This window comes from Nylanderia fulva, unplaced genomic scaffold (assembly GCF_048542155.1).
Source record: "Nylanderia fulva isolate GAGA-0341 unplaced genomic scaffold, ASM4854215v1 Scaffold18, whole genome shotgun sequence".
Taxonomy (NCBI): domain Eukaryota; kingdom Metazoa; phylum Arthropoda; class Insecta; order Hymenoptera; family Formicidae; genus Nylanderia; species Nylanderia fulva.
In genome coordinates, this window is record NW_028190055.1 from 3,991,160 (window position 1) to 4,011,723 (window position 20,564).

A 20,564-nucleotide genomic window follows, 5' to 3' on the forward strand; every position below is an offset into this window, starting at 1 on the left:
TAAATTCAATAAATTTGTTTCAGTATGTGATTGGTTAATTTTGTACGTCTTACGTTTTAAATTTGAAACAAATAAATATTTTTCACATTAAATGAATATTATTAATTTGAAATAAATGATTCATATTAGGCAGTATTGAAATAAATATTTCTTTAAATTCAATAAATTTGTTTCAGTATGTAATTGGTTAATTTTGTACGTCTTACGTTTTAAATTTGAAACAAATAAATATTTTTCACATGAAATAAATATTATTAATTTGAAATAAATGATTCATATTAGGCAGTATTGAAATAAATATTTCTTTAAATTCAATAAATTACATTCCAAATTGCTTGCTTTACAGGGGGCGCCGGCTTACGTGCTACGAGAGTGAGACGCGACGAGGAACGACGCGGAGGTGGTCGGTCGTTCAGTCGAGCCGCGACCGCCGAGCGGTGAATACGCTTCGTATCGTATCGCGCGCTCCGCGCTAAAGTCAGTGAGTGAGAGAGAAGAAGAAGAAGGCCCAAGATTTGTGTGTGGACAAGGCACGACTGTGGGTGAGCCGACGGGGCGAGGAACGAGAACACGCCGTGGGCAGAAAGAGAGGGAAGCATCACCGGTCGAGAGCGTCCACGTTCACCCGCACGTGTACGGTGCGGGATTAAAACAGGTGGAGCGAATCGTGCCGTTACGTTTGGAGTGCGTACGCGTATATGTATACGCACGACACGATACGAGCTTGGAGCACGCAAGGTAAACATTCCCGAATACTCAAAACATTCGCCCGCGTGCGAGACCAAGTTTGTTTACAGACGACGCAGTGGCGCCGCATTACCTTCTCCCCTCCTTTTGTAACCGTCCCTTGTGTTTCTCTAGTCGCGCGATATATCGATGCTCCGAAAAATTATTACAAGTCCGTACTACGATCCTCACAATCGGTAATTCGCGTCTTTCGAAAAAAGAAAGAAAAACAAGAGGGAAAGATATAGAGAAACGTCATCGCGGACGCTACCTGCCTTCGTGAAACAGGTACAAAGATTCTGTATATGTATGCACAGGTGTTGCACTCTCTCGCGCGAGTGGCCCTTTTCGTCCGAGAGAAAAGTCGCTACTTGTCTCACGAAATTACATGCAGCGCGGGTCGCGTCGTCCCGGTCCTCCCTCCTTCCCTCCGGGCCCCATCTAAGTAACAGTACTTCCTCGCGCTCGGTGGAATAAGCCTCTTTCCGTGGAACGGGACCCACCGCGCGCGTGCGCGCGCGCGCGCGACCGCCGCCATCTCTCTCTCTTCTCTTTCTTCGCGCCAGTCGCTCTCCGTCTTGCTCGCGCGTCAGCCGCTCCGGGCGCTCGCCGTCCCGTGCTATCGCCTCCCGAAGTAGTCTGGCCGGTCGGGGGAGAGCGTCGTCGAAACCAGTCCTCGCGGACGTATATACTCGCGCCGGACTCCGGAGTAGAGGCTTGCGGTCGCCTCTCTACTCGAACCGAGGTGCCTTCCGCACCTGTTCGAGCATCTTTTTCGGCGCTCGAAAAGCGAAGGAGGAAGCGAAGGATATCCGCCATCGCGAACAGGTGATAGAAATAATCTGGGAGAGAATAATACAATAATCGTATATTTGAACATTGTATCGTTATGTATTTACACCCGCCATATTAGAATTTATGCCCGGAAATTCGCGGGAATTGGTGACAGGTGCGCGACCTGTCAGGTGATAGAAATAATCTGGAAGAGAATAATACAATAATTGTATATTTGAACATTGTATCGTTATGTATTTACACCCGGCATATTAGAATTTATGCCCGGAAATTCGCGGGAATTGGTGACAGGTGCGCGACCTGTCAGCGCCAACTTCGCGACGTTCGCGGTCTCGATTGTTGCCCGCGTCAATTATATCGATTCTAAAAATTCGATCAAATATCGATCGAAAATCCGCGATAAATATCGACGATATATACCTATCGCGCGCGCGCGTTTATGTGTGTATATCATCATGTCGCCGGCGAATTCGGAAAAGCGAGTGCTCGACGGTTTTCTCTCGAAATTCGGAGTAACGCGATAGGTTAGCGATGCTCGCGTCGACTTTCCTCGTCGCGCGCGCATCGTGTTTATCAAACAAATACGCGGGTGATGCCGATTCGCGCGAATCTCGGCGACGAGGTCGGTTAGAAAGGTAAGAAGGAAAGTGAGGTTAGAGAAGACGGGCATCTGCGAAAACACTCGAGAAATGTCAAATAACGCGATAAGACGACTACTGTGCTTTCACGAATATGTAAAATCTGGGAGGTTTGCATAAGGGAGATAAGGTAAAAGACGTCGAGAAACGAGGAAAGGTGGAGAAGGATAGAGGAGAGACAGCTCGCGTACACGAGGCCTTTCGCCGCTCGCGACCCAAGTTTTCTCGGTCGCTCGCGAGTCCCACTGATCTAATTCGCGGCGTTCCTTTGCGAAGACGTCGATCATCCGCCAGCTGTGTCTCGCATTTGTGTTTCAGAGAGAGAACCTCGGAGAAGGATGACCCAGGGACATTTTTCTAAGCGTCGAAGCGCGAAATCGCCCAATTGAATCCTTGGATTCTGTTGCGACAGCTCCGAGAGGGAAAGGATAATCTTTATCGTGGAAAAAAGTGATGACATATAGTGACGCGTCGCGAGTGTAACTTTTTTTATGCGTAGTGTTTCGCGGTTTCGATGAATGAAATTAATTCCGTCATTTTCGCGTGTGATTTGAAGTGCGTTTACGCGAGTGAAGTAAGAACTGTGTAACTGTTTCGTTTCGAACGTACATCGCGATATACCGCAACAAACCTCTCGCAAGTGCGAATTTTCGTGGGATAGCAGCTGAGAAGACAGAGAAAGAGAGAGAGAGAGAGAGAGAGAGAGAGAGATAAGAGGAGGAAGGAATATCACCATTCGGAGCGAGAAGATAAGGAGCTCATCGAAGATGAAGACCACACAGCGAGCTTTAAGGTGAGTCTCTCTCTTCTTCTTTCCTCTATATATGCTAGGAACTACGCTAGGAACAGTTTGCGGTTTCATCCCGCTTCCGTATTCGCACTGTGTATGTGTGCTTAATGATAACAGTTACGTACCAGCTCTATTCGTATAATGAAGACCCGTTGTTCCGCCATAATCGGTCGCACGTGCCGAGATTAAAATGTCGAGAGAATTCGGCGATTAAACGATTTTTCATTTAAATAATCCGCTATCTCGGATAATAGATTTTTTCTCGTTTGTTAACATTTTTTTAATTTTAAATTGTGATATTTTAAGATGATATCAGAGAGTCTTAAAAAGATATACAGTCACCCTTATTCAAAATAAATATATATATATATATATATATACATATGCGGAGAAAAATATAAGATATGTATTTATAAACAGATACTAAAATAAGTTTTCGTTTAGTCTGATTTAAGAAGAATAGATATTTAAATTTCATACGATTTTCTATACATTTTATATATGAACGAAGCACTTATTAACAGTTTTGTTCAATCTGTCAAAGGATTATTTAAATACATTTTCTCGCTAACAATCTTGAATAATTTATCATGGGATTAGCGACGCCTTTCTCGTGTTATCCTCTCAACTTTGAAATTCGCTTTCGATGCTTATCACACATGACTTGAGGTTTAACTAGAAAAGACGGCACTAATAATTAACAAATTCAAGATGATTTATCAATGTTGCACGCCTGCCAATCTTATGTATATGTATGCATAAACGTATACGATAGGGAAAATATAATAACGAATGGCGCTTCGAGAGCTTTATTTCGATAATTATTTATTTTCGTTAAAAGTAAACTAGTCACGTCGCAGTAATTGGCCGCCAATCAAAGTAATTGCGTACTGCTATATAGCTATAGCATAACACTCGCCAAAGATTCGCGACGCCTATGGGGCGCATTTACTTTTTCTTACCGTATGTATATAGAACTTGGAACTTACGTATGTTCTCTTTCTCTCTCTCTCTTTCTCATTGCGCAGTTAATTGAAGTCGAGCATTTAAAACGAACGAAACATCGTCGGTTGCTTTCGATCACTTTTATATCCCAGACATTTATTTCGTCATATATTTCACTGTCGATCATTTCGCTCATTCCTCTTTTATACACAACGACGTCGTGGAGAGATATAAACGTCGATCATTTATGAGGTAAATATCGGTGGCAATTAAGAATATAGGATAATTTAATGCTGTAAAGATGCCAACAATAATCATTTTCTAGTTCTTGCGGGAAAAGTGTGATATATTTTATTGGATAGTTGTGTGAAATAGAGAGAAACAGGTGTGTAATTAAAATACAAGTAGAAATTGATGAGGAAAATAATATTATAATACATGCACATTTATATTTATAAAATAATATTATAATACATGTACATTTATATTTATGAGTACAGGGATTATAGCTTTCCCCATTCGTATATTCATGAATCAAATGGAAAATTTCTAGAGAATAAATTGGATAATTTAATAACTTGCATATATCACGTGGATTACATAATATAATATGTTACATAGAAAATTAGATGTTATATGAAGATAGCATATTTTACATTAATTATTTCACTAATTATATGGAAAAAAAACATTTTTAATATTCAAATTGACTTATATATTATTCGAATTTTATTATTGCTGAATATGACGTCAATGTTTCAAAATTCTCAATTTATTTGAATTTCAAGAAATTATTTATTTGTTTTCGGAGTAATTGACGTCGTTATTCATGGAGGGATCTAATTCATCAACAAAATTATAATATTTGAGGTCAACTAGATTTCATTAGACATAAATTAGGACTATCAATATTTAAAAAAATTAAATACTTTCTTTATACGTGGCTGACAAATAAACAATATGATTATAAAAAAATACTAAACGAAATATAACGAAAAAGTGTCGCGTTGTAACTATGTACGTATGTACAAAATTGATTTTAATTTACGACAGTGTTACTGATAAACAATACTGATAAAGCGAACAGCTGTTTCAATCTCAAGACTGTTATTGAACGTCGATGAAATTTAATCCAGATTAAACGGATTCAAATTACTGTAAATCTTGCAAGTTTAGATTCCAAACACTAAACATCTTTGTGTATAAGTGAAAATAAAAATATAAATAATGTTACGTTTTTTTTGTATAGATATGCACATCGAAAACTGAATTCAGCAGTAAGAAAAATTGTAGATGTTAACAGGAATTAACGAGAATCGAGCGATATTATGTGATTTTAAAATACTTATCAAATTTAAATCAATACTCTCGTTTGATACTTTAATACTTATTTGTCTATTATTTAACTGATAAATAATGCAAAGTATTCACTTAAAAAAAAATATAAGAAAGAAAGAGCAATACAATAAAATTAATTTTATATATTATTTATTATTAGAATTATTATGGAATCAATAATAAAATTTATTTAACATATAATAAATAAAACATAACATTATTTTCTGTATTAGTAGAAATTATTATAGAAATTATTTTCTTAATACTCAACTATTTTGTTCGCATTTTGAACTCTTGAAGCTAGTGATTTTCTGGCGATGTAAACTTCGAGACCTATCATCAAATTTAATTCAAACTTTCGACGAGATTCACCAGATACAATTCAGCCGAAAAGTAGCGATGGAAGATTATTGGACCGTGAACTTCTCTCTCTCAGATATATGACACGACAAACGCCACGCTCTCGGGCCGGGTATATATGTATATATACATATACAATATATGTATGTAAATGTCACGTTTTCCCCGCTTCACCGTCGGTGGCTTTGCATCGAAAATGTCAGGTGGCGGATGACGACTCGACTCTCCGGCTTCGGCTCAGCTCGATTGTTCTCGTTTGACTCGCGGCTGCAGCACGCGGGACACCTACGCGGCAAATTGAAATGCTAATTTGAAAGATGGTGTATAAAGGTACGCGCTACTCGTACAGGTTTCTCCCGTTTCTCGAACAAAAAATTTTCGCGTATGTATTTTTGTAAATATCCGCATTTACGCGAGCGAAAGAGAGAGATTGGAGGGGAGAAAGAAAGAGAGAAAGAAAATTCACCAGATAAACTGCCAATGTGACGATTGTTAATACTGGAAAAGCTGCGTGGGTTTGCATCAGTTACGGGATCGCGTTGGAAAATCTCTATACGTACATGAAACAAATCCGCTCGTCATATTGTTCCTTCTGCAATGTTACGTAACGCTACATTTGCTCGCAACTGATATTTTTTATTCTGCTTTTAAATAGATTGGATTATCGAAAAAAAATCCTATCATTTTATTTGAGATATATATTTTAATATGCATTTATTTAAATTTTTAACGTTCTATGACATACGTGCTATGATATTTACGAATTTTACGACGCACGTCTAAAATATCATACTATAGTATTTATAGTATTTTTATTATTTGAGATATAACATATGGAATATGTAACTTTATATATCACTTTTAAAATTTGCAGAAAAAGGAGAAATTAAAATTTTATATGTAATTTTAAATTTTAACATTTGTTAAAAGCAGCAATTATGTAATCAGTTTACATAGAAATAATTTTATATTTATTAAATTTTCCTTTAAATATATCATTTTTTTATATTTTTATTTATAAAATTTTTATGAATTGTTTTACTTTAAATTGGAAAATGATATGTTAATGGTTAAGTTTAAGACAAAGATTGACTTTGTTAGTGAGAGATAGAAAGTAGGAGAAATGTTGGGTAAGAATGACAGGCGTCGCAACGATCAATCAACGAAACTGAAAAAGCGTCGTTGAAAAAAATGACAAGTTTTGTGTCGTGCCACGAAAAAGTTTTCACAGATTTTTATTTCCACTCGAACATAATGGAATATCTTTTTGCGGAACACTTTCTATCCCAATTTTATTGTGATTTCTTTTTTCGAAGAAAATAAAATGAACTTTGGGAAACTTGATATCGTTTCCGTGAATAACTTTTATGAAAAGCGAGCTTATTTCGAAGTTATTGATTAATGTAAAGAGAATGTAATGTAAAGAGAATCTATTTTTGCTATCCATATATGCAGAATTTGAGAGACCAACAATTTTTTCTCGCATCAGTTCTGTAATTTATTTGAAAAGTTTTTTGAATAATGCAGAATATAAACTAATATTAGAGTAATGTTTAGTATTATTGAAGTGGTATAAATTGCTCGTAGAAATTTAACATTGATAACAATTACTACAAACTGTTTTTCATACGAGAGAATAGCATTCTTTGATATTAGATATCGTTGTATTATTTCTCATGATATAGAGATTTTCACTCTGCATCCCATACATTTGTTAGAACATTAATAACATGTTTCATTGCTCATTGAAAATGTTTGTTATGTATTTGCCATTTTAAAGTAATAGTAATAGATATATATATTTGATAACGCGACAGTCGCAGGTTATCTAAATTGAGTTGACGAATTAATATATATTAATATATATTAGTAACAGTTAATCACACACAACTGTCAACTTATTTGACATTAATATGATTTTAAGCATAATATGGAAATTCTATATTAGGCGGTGGGAACAAATAAAATAATATGTTGATCACACTATTAAATTAATATTAACTTTGTTTATCACAATTATCGGGGAAACAGATACATACTGAATTTGAAGTTCAATTAGTATTGCTAATATATGTATATTCATATGCATAATATTAATTAATGCTAAACATAACAACTTTATAAGATTGATATACACGTTTATATTTAGGCAGTATATTTTTCAAACATAAACAGACTGCATTAATTTTCTTTCTTAGAAAAGATAACAATTGCTTATATGTATAATCTGCTTCATATGTATAATTATAGACATAGTCTCTTATATTGACATATATAGGCAGATTTATTTTAGGAAGCAATTTTAGTTTAACTTAATTTATTTAAGTGTAATTTTAATACATATTAAAATTTGAATTAAAATGCTTGTATTTATATATATAATAAGCTCAATTCAGCTTATTTGACGATTATAAGAGTAATAATTTTTAAAATTGATATACTTTTCCTTAACTACATAACTTCGTCTCTCGCGCTTTGTATAAGATTGCGACGGTTTTCTCTTGTCGTCTTTTAACGAAGACGGAGACGATAACGTCTAATTAAGTGGTCGTTTCTAATTAACGCGGGAATCGGCAAGCTATTGTGGGATCGATTGCGAGATATAGAGAGTACGCGTTGCGTGGTGTAACTTTCTTTTCTCGTTTCGAGTAAAAAAAAATAGTCTCCTAGGAGTCGACATAACAGAAGCTCCTTCGCTTCTGTCGTTCGCGCTCGCGTGCGCAACCATATAATTAAAGCATTTCAATTAAGATCAGTTGGCCATTGTGCCTTCTCAGAAAGATCGAGAAAGATTTTCCATCGAGTCTCAGGGTTCGAGAAAACGCTACATAATTGATTAAAATTAATAATTACAGAAAGCTGTAATCTCTGTTGCCGACATTATACGAGAAGATCGTACTATTTTCTCTTTGCGGTATTTAGCTTTTTTAGAGTTTCTGTCATTATCCGTTCTTCGTAATAAAGAAATCATGAAATGATTAGTAAAGACAATTACTTGATCATTATATAGGTATAGTTCCGAAATTATTAACACTAATACGAGCTATATTTTATTATCTATATATTACCTGAAATTTAATCTTAACATTATTAAATCTCTGATTTATATATTGGAAATATTTAAAGTTTTATTATTTCTTTTGAATTAAAAATTATTTTCAATGTTAATAATAATATATAATATCTCTCCTAAAGAATATATTTTGTGATATAATACTTTATGTATATATATATTTTTAAAATATACCTTTATTTTGTTAGTTGAAATAATAAAAAAATGGGGCAATAAAGCATTTATTGCTTATCTTTTTAAAAATTGATAATTTAGTTACTTCGAAACTGCAATTATGATCATGGGAATTATATCCGTGGGTGCATATAATGGCGATAACATCATCTCAGATATCTCTTCAGGTCAGGTCAATTAGTAGCAGTATACAATGCAGAAATCCATTGAGCAAAACTTTGTTAATTTAATGGATAAGCATAAATTGTAGGTATCGCTTTGAGTTTCTGTAAACGATTGCAGACTGCACAACCCACATTTAGATTAATGATAAGTTCAAAATTATAACGAACAGAACTAAAACGAACAATATTATACGAACAACATTAATTAACGGATATAAATACAGTATCATATAATAAACTCTACTTTCAAATTTTCATAAATTTTTAACGTTTAATTAATAATTGATGTTTTTAATAACGTCATCCTTTATTGAAAATTTTTAATATTTAATATCACTTTGTGCGATCATTATAAATCTTACTTTATATTTCTATGAAATAGGTATTGTTTTATTAATGATAAATTTAATTAAATTATAATAAATTTTGTCATTTTATTGCATTTGCGTAAAATTTTTTATTTTTTCACAACTTTAACAATGTTTACAATAAAAAAATCTGTTATTAAAAAAGAGAAATAAAAACTTCTAGCTTATGCTCTTTATTTATTTACATAGACACAGCAAACAACAATAAACCAAAATTGAATGACTGTAGGCTAAATTTTTTAATTATTACAAAATCGTTGCTGTTTGACAAATAAGAACGATACGTTAACGCATTAAAAATGTAATAAACAATTTGACTCGTATCTTTTTATTATCTGCGCAAAGAAACGTTATCTGAAACGACGGACGGCAAATGTATATCGGTCGTACGTGCAAAGTCTAAATAGAAAAAGAAATATATACGCCATTATTTATCGAGGCAGACTTCGAACTCGGCGATGCGATATCGGCGCAGGATGCAGGAATAGGTGCTTGAAAAACACGTGGGCTCGCGCGAGCGATAACATTGTTTTCGCACATCGCGTTTAAAGCCCGCACGCGGTCTTTAATGTGACTCGTCCACGAACGAATTAGTATCTGAGTCACGGCTGACTCACGTATACTTTTCGACGGAGCAACCTGTTGGTAAAAAAACTCACGTACCAGTTCCGTGTTCGCACAAAATCTACGACGTTACTGTCAAACGTTTAAACACGCGTGTTGCTTTAAACGACAAGCGCTTTCGTCCGTTTATCTTTCTCGCGCACGTCCCGGCCGAAACGCGGGCTTCATTGCTACAAATTTCGTCTACATAATGGCCTGACAGAGCAAAGTAAAATAAAAAATAAAATAAAAAATAGTTCGACGTTTGAATGTTGAATGTTGCTGTTATACTCTTTCCTTTCTGTTTTTTTCTTGCGCGTAGGAATTTTTTCTCGACAACGCGAATGTTTCGCTCTTTTGAATTCAAAAATAAATTCGAGAAGTAAATTCGAGTTTAAAAGAGACTAAAGGGCAATCTTCGGATGATAAATTTTACGCTGTTCCGTTTGTATAAATCTGTAAATGTGAAAATTTCACCTAAATTAAAAATATAAATGTAAAACATTATTTTCGCTCGTATTAAAAAAATAATATATTCGATTATAAGAATTTATTTTATGACGCATGTTTTTTTAAGTAGATAAGCTTGACAAAGTAATTTAATATTGGAGCAGATTTTAAACTATTAAAATCTCATTTCTCGAAAATTTACGTCGGATTTGGACGTTGAGATAGTGATATTTCTTTATTTTTCCCAAAAGGCACTGATGAATAATGAAAAGTACGACGAGATTCGATGCTTCATCGGGTAGAAAATGCCAGAGAGATGGTTGCGCGCAGACAAAACAGTAGTGAGAAAAGTCGAGAACGATTTTGAAGAATTTAAAGAAGCTAATTCATTAAATTTTTGACTCGCGTTATTTCGAGTAAAAACGAATCTTCCCTTCTTTTTCATTATTGTTTACAGCTAAATAATTTGTTATTAATTGAAATATTTATTCATTTTCTTTTTTAAAGCCTATATAATTTTTTTCTAAATGTCATCACATTTTAGTTTCTTTTTAAATAAATTTTGTTCTTTCTCTTGATATAATTTTATATCTATGTACTAATTTTATATAGTAATTTATAGTCATTTGTATATAGTTTTTTATATAGTAATTTTATGTCTATATAAAATTGGAGCATCTAGACTTTTTTTTAAGAATAGAATCTTATTGATTTAATCGTCTTATAATGCTCAATTAAATACAGTGTATGTGTGTGCACGTAGAGTATTTTCCTGGGAGAGCGAACTTGCGAGTTATGATACATCCGGGTACGCATATCTCGATCTTGTCGGTCGTTCTATGCCACAATGCCGTAAAACAATCGATCGATATTTCCGGCTCGCCTTGTACGCTTCATAACTCTGTACATGCACAGCGATGCGTATATCAATGCTGATACATTTCGACTCGCCATTCGAAATAAAACAACGCGGAATATGTAACGGTATAATTATATATATGTATGTTCGAAATACGGAACATAGGATATCATTTAATTTTTAATATTAAAGATATTATGCATAATTATAATTGAAGCTATATATAATAATTATAGTTATATGGTGCAAATAAATATATGCAAGTAAAGATCAAATTATATAAGGTTACCGGGAGAAATGTGCAGAATTTTTTTTCAGAATAAATTCTTATTAAAATTAAATATCCACAATTAATATTTAAGATTAAAGATATTGTGTGTAGTAATTTTCGAAGCTATAATAATTATAATTATCTGACGCAAATAAATATTTATATGCAATTAAAAATAAGATTACGTAAGGTTAACTTGGGGAAATAGAATCTTATTTTCCCAGAATAAGTCGTTATTAAAAAAAAATGAAGATTCGCTCTGCCAGGTCAAGGAAAGTACCTGCAATTCTTACGATACTTTATTTATATTACATCCCTGAACGAGGCACGACCTGAGCGGATTTTGTTAAGCGTTTAAAGGGATTCGCGAAACGTATAAACGTGACGATATGACTGATGTGGCGATATGCTTGCTTGCACGGGTCTATCGGCGATTCGATTGCCGGATCAGCCTTGACATACTCGTAGAATCCCGCGTGACAACAAAACATTACGTGGTTGACCGTCGCGGTTATTCGGATAATTGTGTTCCCTCGAATCTGAAGATTTCGATTTTACCTTACACGAACATCTCCAATCGAAAATTGTAAAATTATAAATATCGTGATGATTAAAAAATTAAAATTTCTTTGATTATGAAACAACGAGCATTTTTTCTTCTATATAAATAATTTATTATTATATGTATATATAGTAATTATCGCTAAGATTAATGTGAATATCTCGTGACTTAATGGTTTAATATTACACAAACAACTTCGAAAAATGATATTTTTTTGCAATTAATTAATATTAAAATACTTTCTCTAAACTTTAGATTTTTATCATCTAACTAATTGTAAGTAATAAACATTTTTATTATTTTTATTTACCCTTGATTATGCGAGGCATTGAAGTATATATTTAGAAATTATGAAGGATATATACTTTTATTCGGTGCAATCAATGACATTGATCGATGTATAATTTATCGCCACTTTCATCACATATATCTTGCAGTGGCATTAAAACCCGTGACGATGCATCCGCGATCGGTAATTACTTCACATAACAAATTATTTTGCGGACAGGATAAATCTCTCTGTTATCGCGATTAATATTCGTGATTATATGATTTATAATATATGCGACGCGTTAAAGCAACAGCGATTATAGCACGGTATTAGGAAACAATTGATTTTTTTTAATTGTGTCACACAAACATACGCACTCTTAAATTACAACGCATACGTATTATATATCCGATAATTACTTTTAATCGAACTTTTAACCTTTTTTATTAGCCATTCCTGTCTTGAGAATTTAAACATTCAAGAGACAAATAGAATCTTGGACATATTTTTTCAGAGAAGAAACTCTGACTCTCTCCTTCTCTCTCTTGTACACACATATATAAGAAAGCTTGAAAAATAATATGTATACACTTCCATTAAGCTAATACCCCCGTTGTTCGGAATACAATTCAGCGAACCATAACGACGTACCCGACTTTGATCGTTCAAATGCATGATGTTGCGATCTGCACACCTTATATCGCGCTACATTATCGGGGCTTGCATATAAAAGCGATACTATGCGACGTATGCAAGTATACGGAGTATTTTTACGCCAAATTGCTAAGCGCGAGAAACGAGCATTTTTGCGCAATAATGCGAATAAAATGCTCGAAATTTACGACGATCTACACTGAAAAGAAGATTTGTTAACTTAACTAAATCTTTCTAAATATTATTTTGTTAATTGAACCTATAGAAATCTTTTAATTAAATATAACATATTAAATTTAACAAAATAGTAGTTTAGTTGAAAGGTTTAGTCAAGTTAACAATTTTTTTTAGTGAAAAAATAATTTAAAAAGAAGTAAAACAGGATTTTTTAATTTAAGCGATAAGGATGAATGTCGTCAAATGTTAAAATGCAGCCATGAATTTTTAATTTAAAAACATGTTTGATATGTTTATTTTTATGAGTTTAAAGGAGATATATATTTTTTTTAACTCATATAAAAATAGACACATCAAACTTTACATGAGAGATCTTATATATTTACGTTATATACAATTATATATATTTATTAAACTTCTATTCATTAAATCATTATTTATTAAAATTGATTCTGAGAATAAAAGCATTGAAGATGCGTCTAAAAAATACAATAATGTCCTGTTGCATCGTTTTACACGGAAAGGCAGGATGCAGCTGCATAGAAATCGCAACGCATTATGTTTTCCATGATTCCGAGATGTGCTTGCTTGCGTCACATCGTGCGAATTTTTAATCGGTTCGAGTCTTTGAGCGTGAGGTTTTTTTTCTGCGAGATGCGCTTCTCGCGTGTATATAGAATGTGAATTTTTTTCCATTTTTTGTCTCTCTTTCTCCGACGAAGAAACTTCTGCGGGGCTTCCCATAATCTGCATATCGAATGTCTTCTACCCGGGCACGTGCGAAAAAGTCTAGACGATGGGGCTCGCGACTTTTGCGCATGCTTTCGCTTTATTCCGGATGCGGGATATCGCGTACGTGCCGGAAAATACGTATATCCGTGTCACGATTCTGGCGGCGATCCACGAATCGATACGAACATCCGTAATATTATACGGGAGTCGAGCTTAAAAAGGAATCATTATTAATAACACTTTATGCCTGAAATAATTCTCAGTTAATTTAATTTACTTTTCTCCTCTCTCCAGCATAATCGATATTTAAATTTCAAGCACCTCTTGTGAGAGAGATTAAATTTTATATTTTATAAATTATTAAAAGAGAAGTACAAATTCTCTAGAGGTTATTTTTTTTTAGCTATACTGTATAATTTGGTTGATTATTATTATTTTTATTTATTATGAAAATATGCATCTAAATGAAAAACAAGAGATGAAATGAAACGATTTCCAATCCACTTTAGATATTATGTGGATTAAATATAGATAAATATTTTCTCACGTCATTTTTTACTTATCACGATTACGCAGTATTATGAAAGATTTTTTAGATAATTTGATTTTATTATTTTTATCAAGAGATTTATATCAAAAAAATACCTGCTTATGACTGTATATTTTATTGTTTTATTAGGCTATAACTATTATTCGCTCGTTTCACATACTGCCAGTTGCTTTTGAATGCATTTTGAATGTAACCTCCTCTCTACCGTCCACCCATTACATGCATTAATGATGAACGTAATGAGAAATGTATGAAGCCAACATTCCAAAATTAACCAACGCCTTGCCATGCCTATTCAGCAACCGAAATGTATACACTGACGTATGTACACATCGCGGTTAATTTCAAGCTTAATAAGGCAGGGACGGACGGTAACATTTATAGGGATCGGAAATTGGAGTTGTATCCATTTTTTTTAGGTCACTCTCTCATTAACGAGAGTGAGATAATCGTCGAGAACTTAAAGTTCTTGTATCGGATATCTTCCCGGATATACATATATATATATATGTTGTAACTCTCGTAAGGAACGCTTGCGGTACATCGCTATCATTTTGTTTCACGTGACTCGTCGCATGCAACGCGTTGTAACGATTGTAACGCGATCGCGTGTCGTTTCGCGTGCCGATTTTATTTCCGTGTAAACGAAATAAATCGGTGCGTTCCTCTGCCAATCCGCGTACGATCTCGTCCCGTCGAAATGTATTCTTATTCCCCGCGGGAAACATATATACATAACAAATATGCAGTCGAAACGAAACGAGATCCCGTTGGTTTTCTCATCGAGAGAGAGAGAGGTTTCGACCGGTCGTGTTGCAAGGCAGAAACCTGAAACTGCCGATCGATCCGCCGCCACTCGTCTCGATATGCCTTGTTTAGAGTTTCCAGCGTGGTAGTACATAATTACCGGTGGGATCGCGAAACCGGCGAGAGGCGGCTTCTTCCTCGAGCCCTCATGTCGGACTTTTGTCCGAAGCCGGTCAGGGCTGCCAGAGCCGTCTTGAAACGTTCAAGTGCCCCGCTGAAGTCCGGTATCGATAACCGCTAACTTACAAGTGCTGTTGTGCGATTTATATCGTTCGAACAAAGAGCAGTTAGGCATTTCAAAAGAAAGAAACATAGGGTGTCTAGCGGTCAAGGAAATCCGGAAAATCGGGTATTGTCAGGGAATTTTAGAAATCTGGACTTGTCAAGGAAATGTCAGGGAATCTTACTATTTATATTTGGATTTTTTTACATTATTCTACATTTGTCTCAATAATTGGAAATTTTTTATTAAATAAATATAAACTTTTCCTTGATTTCCAGCATGCTAATTTTCTGTGTTTTGGTAAAAATAAATTCATCTACAGCGTGTTCGTTAATTTATATTTTTAACGTCGTGTTAGTTTATTTATTTATTTCAATGTGTTTGATAGAGATAAAACTAAAAAATTTGATATAATATAAATAAAAAGGTGATTATTTAAATAGATATCTGCAAATTATATATTTGAAAAGAATAATACTAAAAAGTCAGGAAAAAAATTAATTTCTGGTCTTGGAAAATCTGAAAAAGTCAGGGAATTTTTTTCATTGAGTCTGCTGCAAAATATCAATTATTTTTGTATTAGAAATCGCTAAAGTATCTTTGCACCAGAGGACAGATGATAAAAGTACACGTTTCTAGAAATTTAATTAGACTAGATCTCAATCTGATTTTATTTAAATATATTTTATAATTTTTATAAAATATTAGAAAATATTAGAAAAATATTAGAAATAAAATAAAAAATATATTAAAAAAAAAGAAATTCGTTGCCTTGGCCCATTTCTATACGATTACGATATCCCTGATGCAGGCGAGTAGGGAGATTAGAGGGTTCGGGCGAGCGAACAAGCGAGTTTTCGGCGAGATCAATCGCGAAAGGTTTCTCGCTCTTTCCAATTTTTTTTGGTTTCTCTTGTCCGCCTCTCGTTTCAATCTACCTGGATCTTTATATCCGCGCGAATCCATAGGCCGTGTCAAAGCCGCGCGCGTTAGCCGACAAACCGACTTGTTATGGCTCGTTTCATCTTGATACTTTGTGTTCCAACAACAAACCGCAACGACGAGTCAATTAAGGGTCCTCGATACCTACATCAACCGGGAATGTAACGTCAGGATTGAGGATGATGCAAGGAAACGAGAATAACTCTTTTCAGATAAAGTTCCATTCACATTCAGCTCTTCACGCGCGCTCGCAAGTCCGCCCATGAAATTATAGGAAAATGAAGAAAAAAAAAACAATAAATTACGCTAACCCTTGAATTTACCTCGGCGAAATCGTGAGAATAGTTGGAGTGCCTTAAGCCTTCCAAAGTCAATTTCTGTCTGCCACTAGTTTATATTTTGAATAATGCTGTACCGCAATCATGTAATCTTTTAAATTTGATGGAATCTGGCTGATTATTTTTGTTTATTGCGATTACGAAAAAACATTTTTTTCTCTATTTTACATATATAAAAATTAGATTATAAAAAAATTATCGAGAAAAAAAAAACGATTTTCTCTATATCAATCACAATTTTAATCAAACTTATAACGAGTTTGATATACATTCACTTGAAAATAACTTTTTCCAATCATTGAAACAATTTTAAATTCATAGAAATTAATTATATCCGTATGTCGCGAGTATTTAAAGATTTAAATTGAATATTGTCTGAAATATTTTTAAATCCGTCAAAATAATTAATTATCGATTATTAGATTTCTCATTTTATTACCATTTTTATTAGCCATAGTCCTGTACGTTTTTTTATGTACAGCGATTTATAAATTCTTGCATTTTTTTTAAGAACTTGCAAACTTATGACAATAAAAATTATTTTATTATTATCTTAATTTATACTATACGATAAGCTGCAACCAGTGTAAAAAATATGTATTATCTATATCTGCATCTTATAGACGAAAGAAAGTATTATTTAGTATGATCATATGCTATCTGCTATATTATAGCACAAAAATACTTAAATAGTAGAACTTAAATAGTAAGCGATAAAAATTTATAAATATAAATATGAATACATATATTTTATATCCCTTTTATAATTTACATTTCTTTATAACTGCGTTTACATAAGCAGTGTTGAAAATTATTATCCAGAAAATTATCTAGATGAATCGCCATATAATTTTATCTTTTACTTATACATATATTAAAAAAAAATCATAATCTTATCTCAGACGAATTTATATATTTTTATCTCATCTTTATCTAGCTAATTGAAAAAAAAATCATCTAAGCACAACACTATGGCTGCAAGATTTTGTAGAAAATATTTCGACAACAAGAATCGACAAATGACTTATCGTTATCGCGATAAAGATTGTTGATCTCGTAACGATGTGTTAATCGCGGCCGTGAATATCTCTCGCAAAAGTTAATGACGATGGTGCGGGAGTTAATTGGAATTCGACAAGCCTGACGCGGCTTGTCAAAAGACACGTGACTTCGTGCGAGGCGAAACTTCCTTCGTTGCGAGTTTCTTTCACACGCTCCTGGCTCCCAGGCGGTTTCTTCTTTTCGTGTCTCTGTTCGCCGCCCTCTTTCTCTCTTTCTCTCGAGTAATAACGAAAACAACGCGCGTGATCGACGTCCCATCGACCGGCAGAAAGGATGAGAGGAAGAAAAACGAAAGAGTAGAAAACGACCCCCCTGAAGGCACGTATATGTTGCTTCTTCTCTCCTATTCTCTTTTTCCCACCCCATCTGGAAGGGAAGAGACTTTCGCGAAGATCATCTACAATTTAAATATACGTAGATTCTCCGTACGCGCATTCGCGTACTTACCCTACGCGAACTTCTTCGTATCTTCTTCTTCTTCTTCTTCCTCTTCCTCTACTGCCGCATCTCGTGCTTCGTTTATGCGAAAAAATTCATGCAAATTTATTCATGCGTCGTCTATTAGACTCGTGCTTCTCCCACATACTTTCTCTACCAGTGTGTTGCAGAAATATATATCTTTTTCGATATTATTAGAAAAACTTAAGTGAAATTTTTTCTTAGCTTTTTTTCGAGATGTAAAGCGATAAGTTGAATTGATTGATGCTTATCGATATGTTGAATGATCGGATATCGCGCAGTAAGAAATAATCTCGAAAATGTTACTTGAATATTATATAGAACAATTTTTTTCTTCACGAAACGGTTGTCGCAAGCAAATGATTTATTCATGTTGAATGGATAATAGATTATCCTTGCTTTTTTTTTTATAGAAAATGGAATGATTGAAACTTGGCTTCCAATGACATGATGTGCGGGAAAAAAAGAAGAGCCCATATATGCTCGTACAAGAACGAAATGAGTTTCTCTGTTCGCGTTCGATCGATCATTCCTCCGTCTGTAGGAAAATAGCACTGTCTAGAAGCTGTCAGTTGAAATGATAAGAATCGATCGGCGAAAAATAAATTGCGCAAATATACATATACACTGTAAATAAGTTATTCGACATCTATTCATTTATTATTGGCGCTATACATTAAATACAAATTTTGATCTTTTCACTTGAATTAATATGTAAGATATATAATAAATAAATTAAAACTTAAATTTATCTATGTATATATACGCGGATATATTCACGTGAATAATTATTCTTCGCGATATTACATTATATGTTTCCGTTAAACTGCTCGATATTGGAATATAAATTTTATTATTATTATTATTATTACTATTGAAATATTCATTCAAGTAAAATATAGAAGTTATTCAACATCTATTCATTTATTATTGGCGCTATACATTAAATACAAATTTTGATCTTTTCGTTTGAATTAATATGTAAGATATAATAAATAAATTTAAATTTAAATTTATCTATGTATATATACGCGGATATATTCACGTGAATAATTATTCTTCGTGATATTACATTATATATTATATTTATTATTTTTCTTATTATTATTATTGAAATATTCATTCAAGTAAAATCTAGAAAGAACAGAGTAATTCGTTACGATTTTACACGAAATGTTTACGACCTAGCTACATATTTTTGCCGTTTCGGTTATCGTCGAAGAAATCTCGCAACCCGGAGCTCTCGCGCATTAAAATTCGCCACGCATTAAAAAGACGTCACGTCGCGAAATACTTTTCTCATTACTTACGTATGAAACTTGTCTTCCGTATAGTCCTCGACGGATCGCAATTCGAGAAAACAAAACGGGCGCAATAGAATCCCGTCGTTGCCGCTCGACGAAGTCGAAGGTCGATCTTAATGAGGGACCCGTGGCCGTAATGCACGTAAAAGTGATATACAGTCACGAGGAATTGCTTTTAATTGCTCTTCGACCGGCGGCTGCCTTCCTACCCTCTTCTTCCGTCTTTATTTTCGAGCCTCTCTTTCGCTCCGTTCGCTTCGCGCCAATTAAATTCTCATTGAAAGTCATTTCCGCGAGGGAGAAGAAAATATTATTTTCCGCGTATGTATATCAGCGTGTCCTTGTGTGTTCACCTCATCATAAATTTATCTAGAATTGATTTTTCTTCAACTCGGATTTTCCAATAACTTATCATTTATCGTAAAAATATTTTATCTTCCAACATGAAATATTTTTACTATCATGTCTGTGAAATGTCAAACTTCTAATTTGATTTGAAATTAATTATGTAAAAAGAACATTATTGTATATTTAAAAAAAATATACATATATAATATATATATATATATAGGTATATAAAATGTAATTAGAGTTAAGTATGTTAATGCATTATTTATTCATCCTCGCAAGCGAATACTTTTTGCAATGTGTATACGTATCGATCTTTCTCTTGAATACTTTAGCCGCGTGTATACCTTTTCCATCGACGTAAATCGAAGTTCCTGTAGTCATTCATTATTACACATCGGAATTCATTGCGTTCCTTGTGTTTCTTTCCTTGTAAACCGCCCTCTTCTTTGATTTCGCATTTATATTTCAGTTTGTTCAGAAAGCATCGAATCTATCGACATTTTTATATAACATTGCGAAACATGGAAATTTATAATTCAAATTTTCATTATTTATTTATCGAATCTCTCGTTTGATGG

The 20,564-nt window shown here is 33.7% G+C and overlaps 1 protein-coding gene across 4 annotated transcripts in view; it reads left to right on the forward strand.

Moving 5' to 3' along the window:
- LOC114935574 (uncharacterized) overlaps positions 1-20,564 on the forward strand; it is a 155,573-nt gene that overhangs the window by 4,851 nt on the left and 130,158 nt on the right. The window contains exons 4-5 of one of the 4 annotated variants that reach the window (XM_029308428.2): positions 347-738; positions 2,478-2,952. In XM_029308428.2, coding sequence (XP_029164261.1) covers positions 2,927-2,952 — 26 coding nt within the window. In that variant the 5' untranslated portion in view covers positions 347-738; positions 2,478-2,926. The other 3 variants (XM_029308430.2, XM_029308431.2, XM_029308432.2) reach the window with 3 other exon arrangements.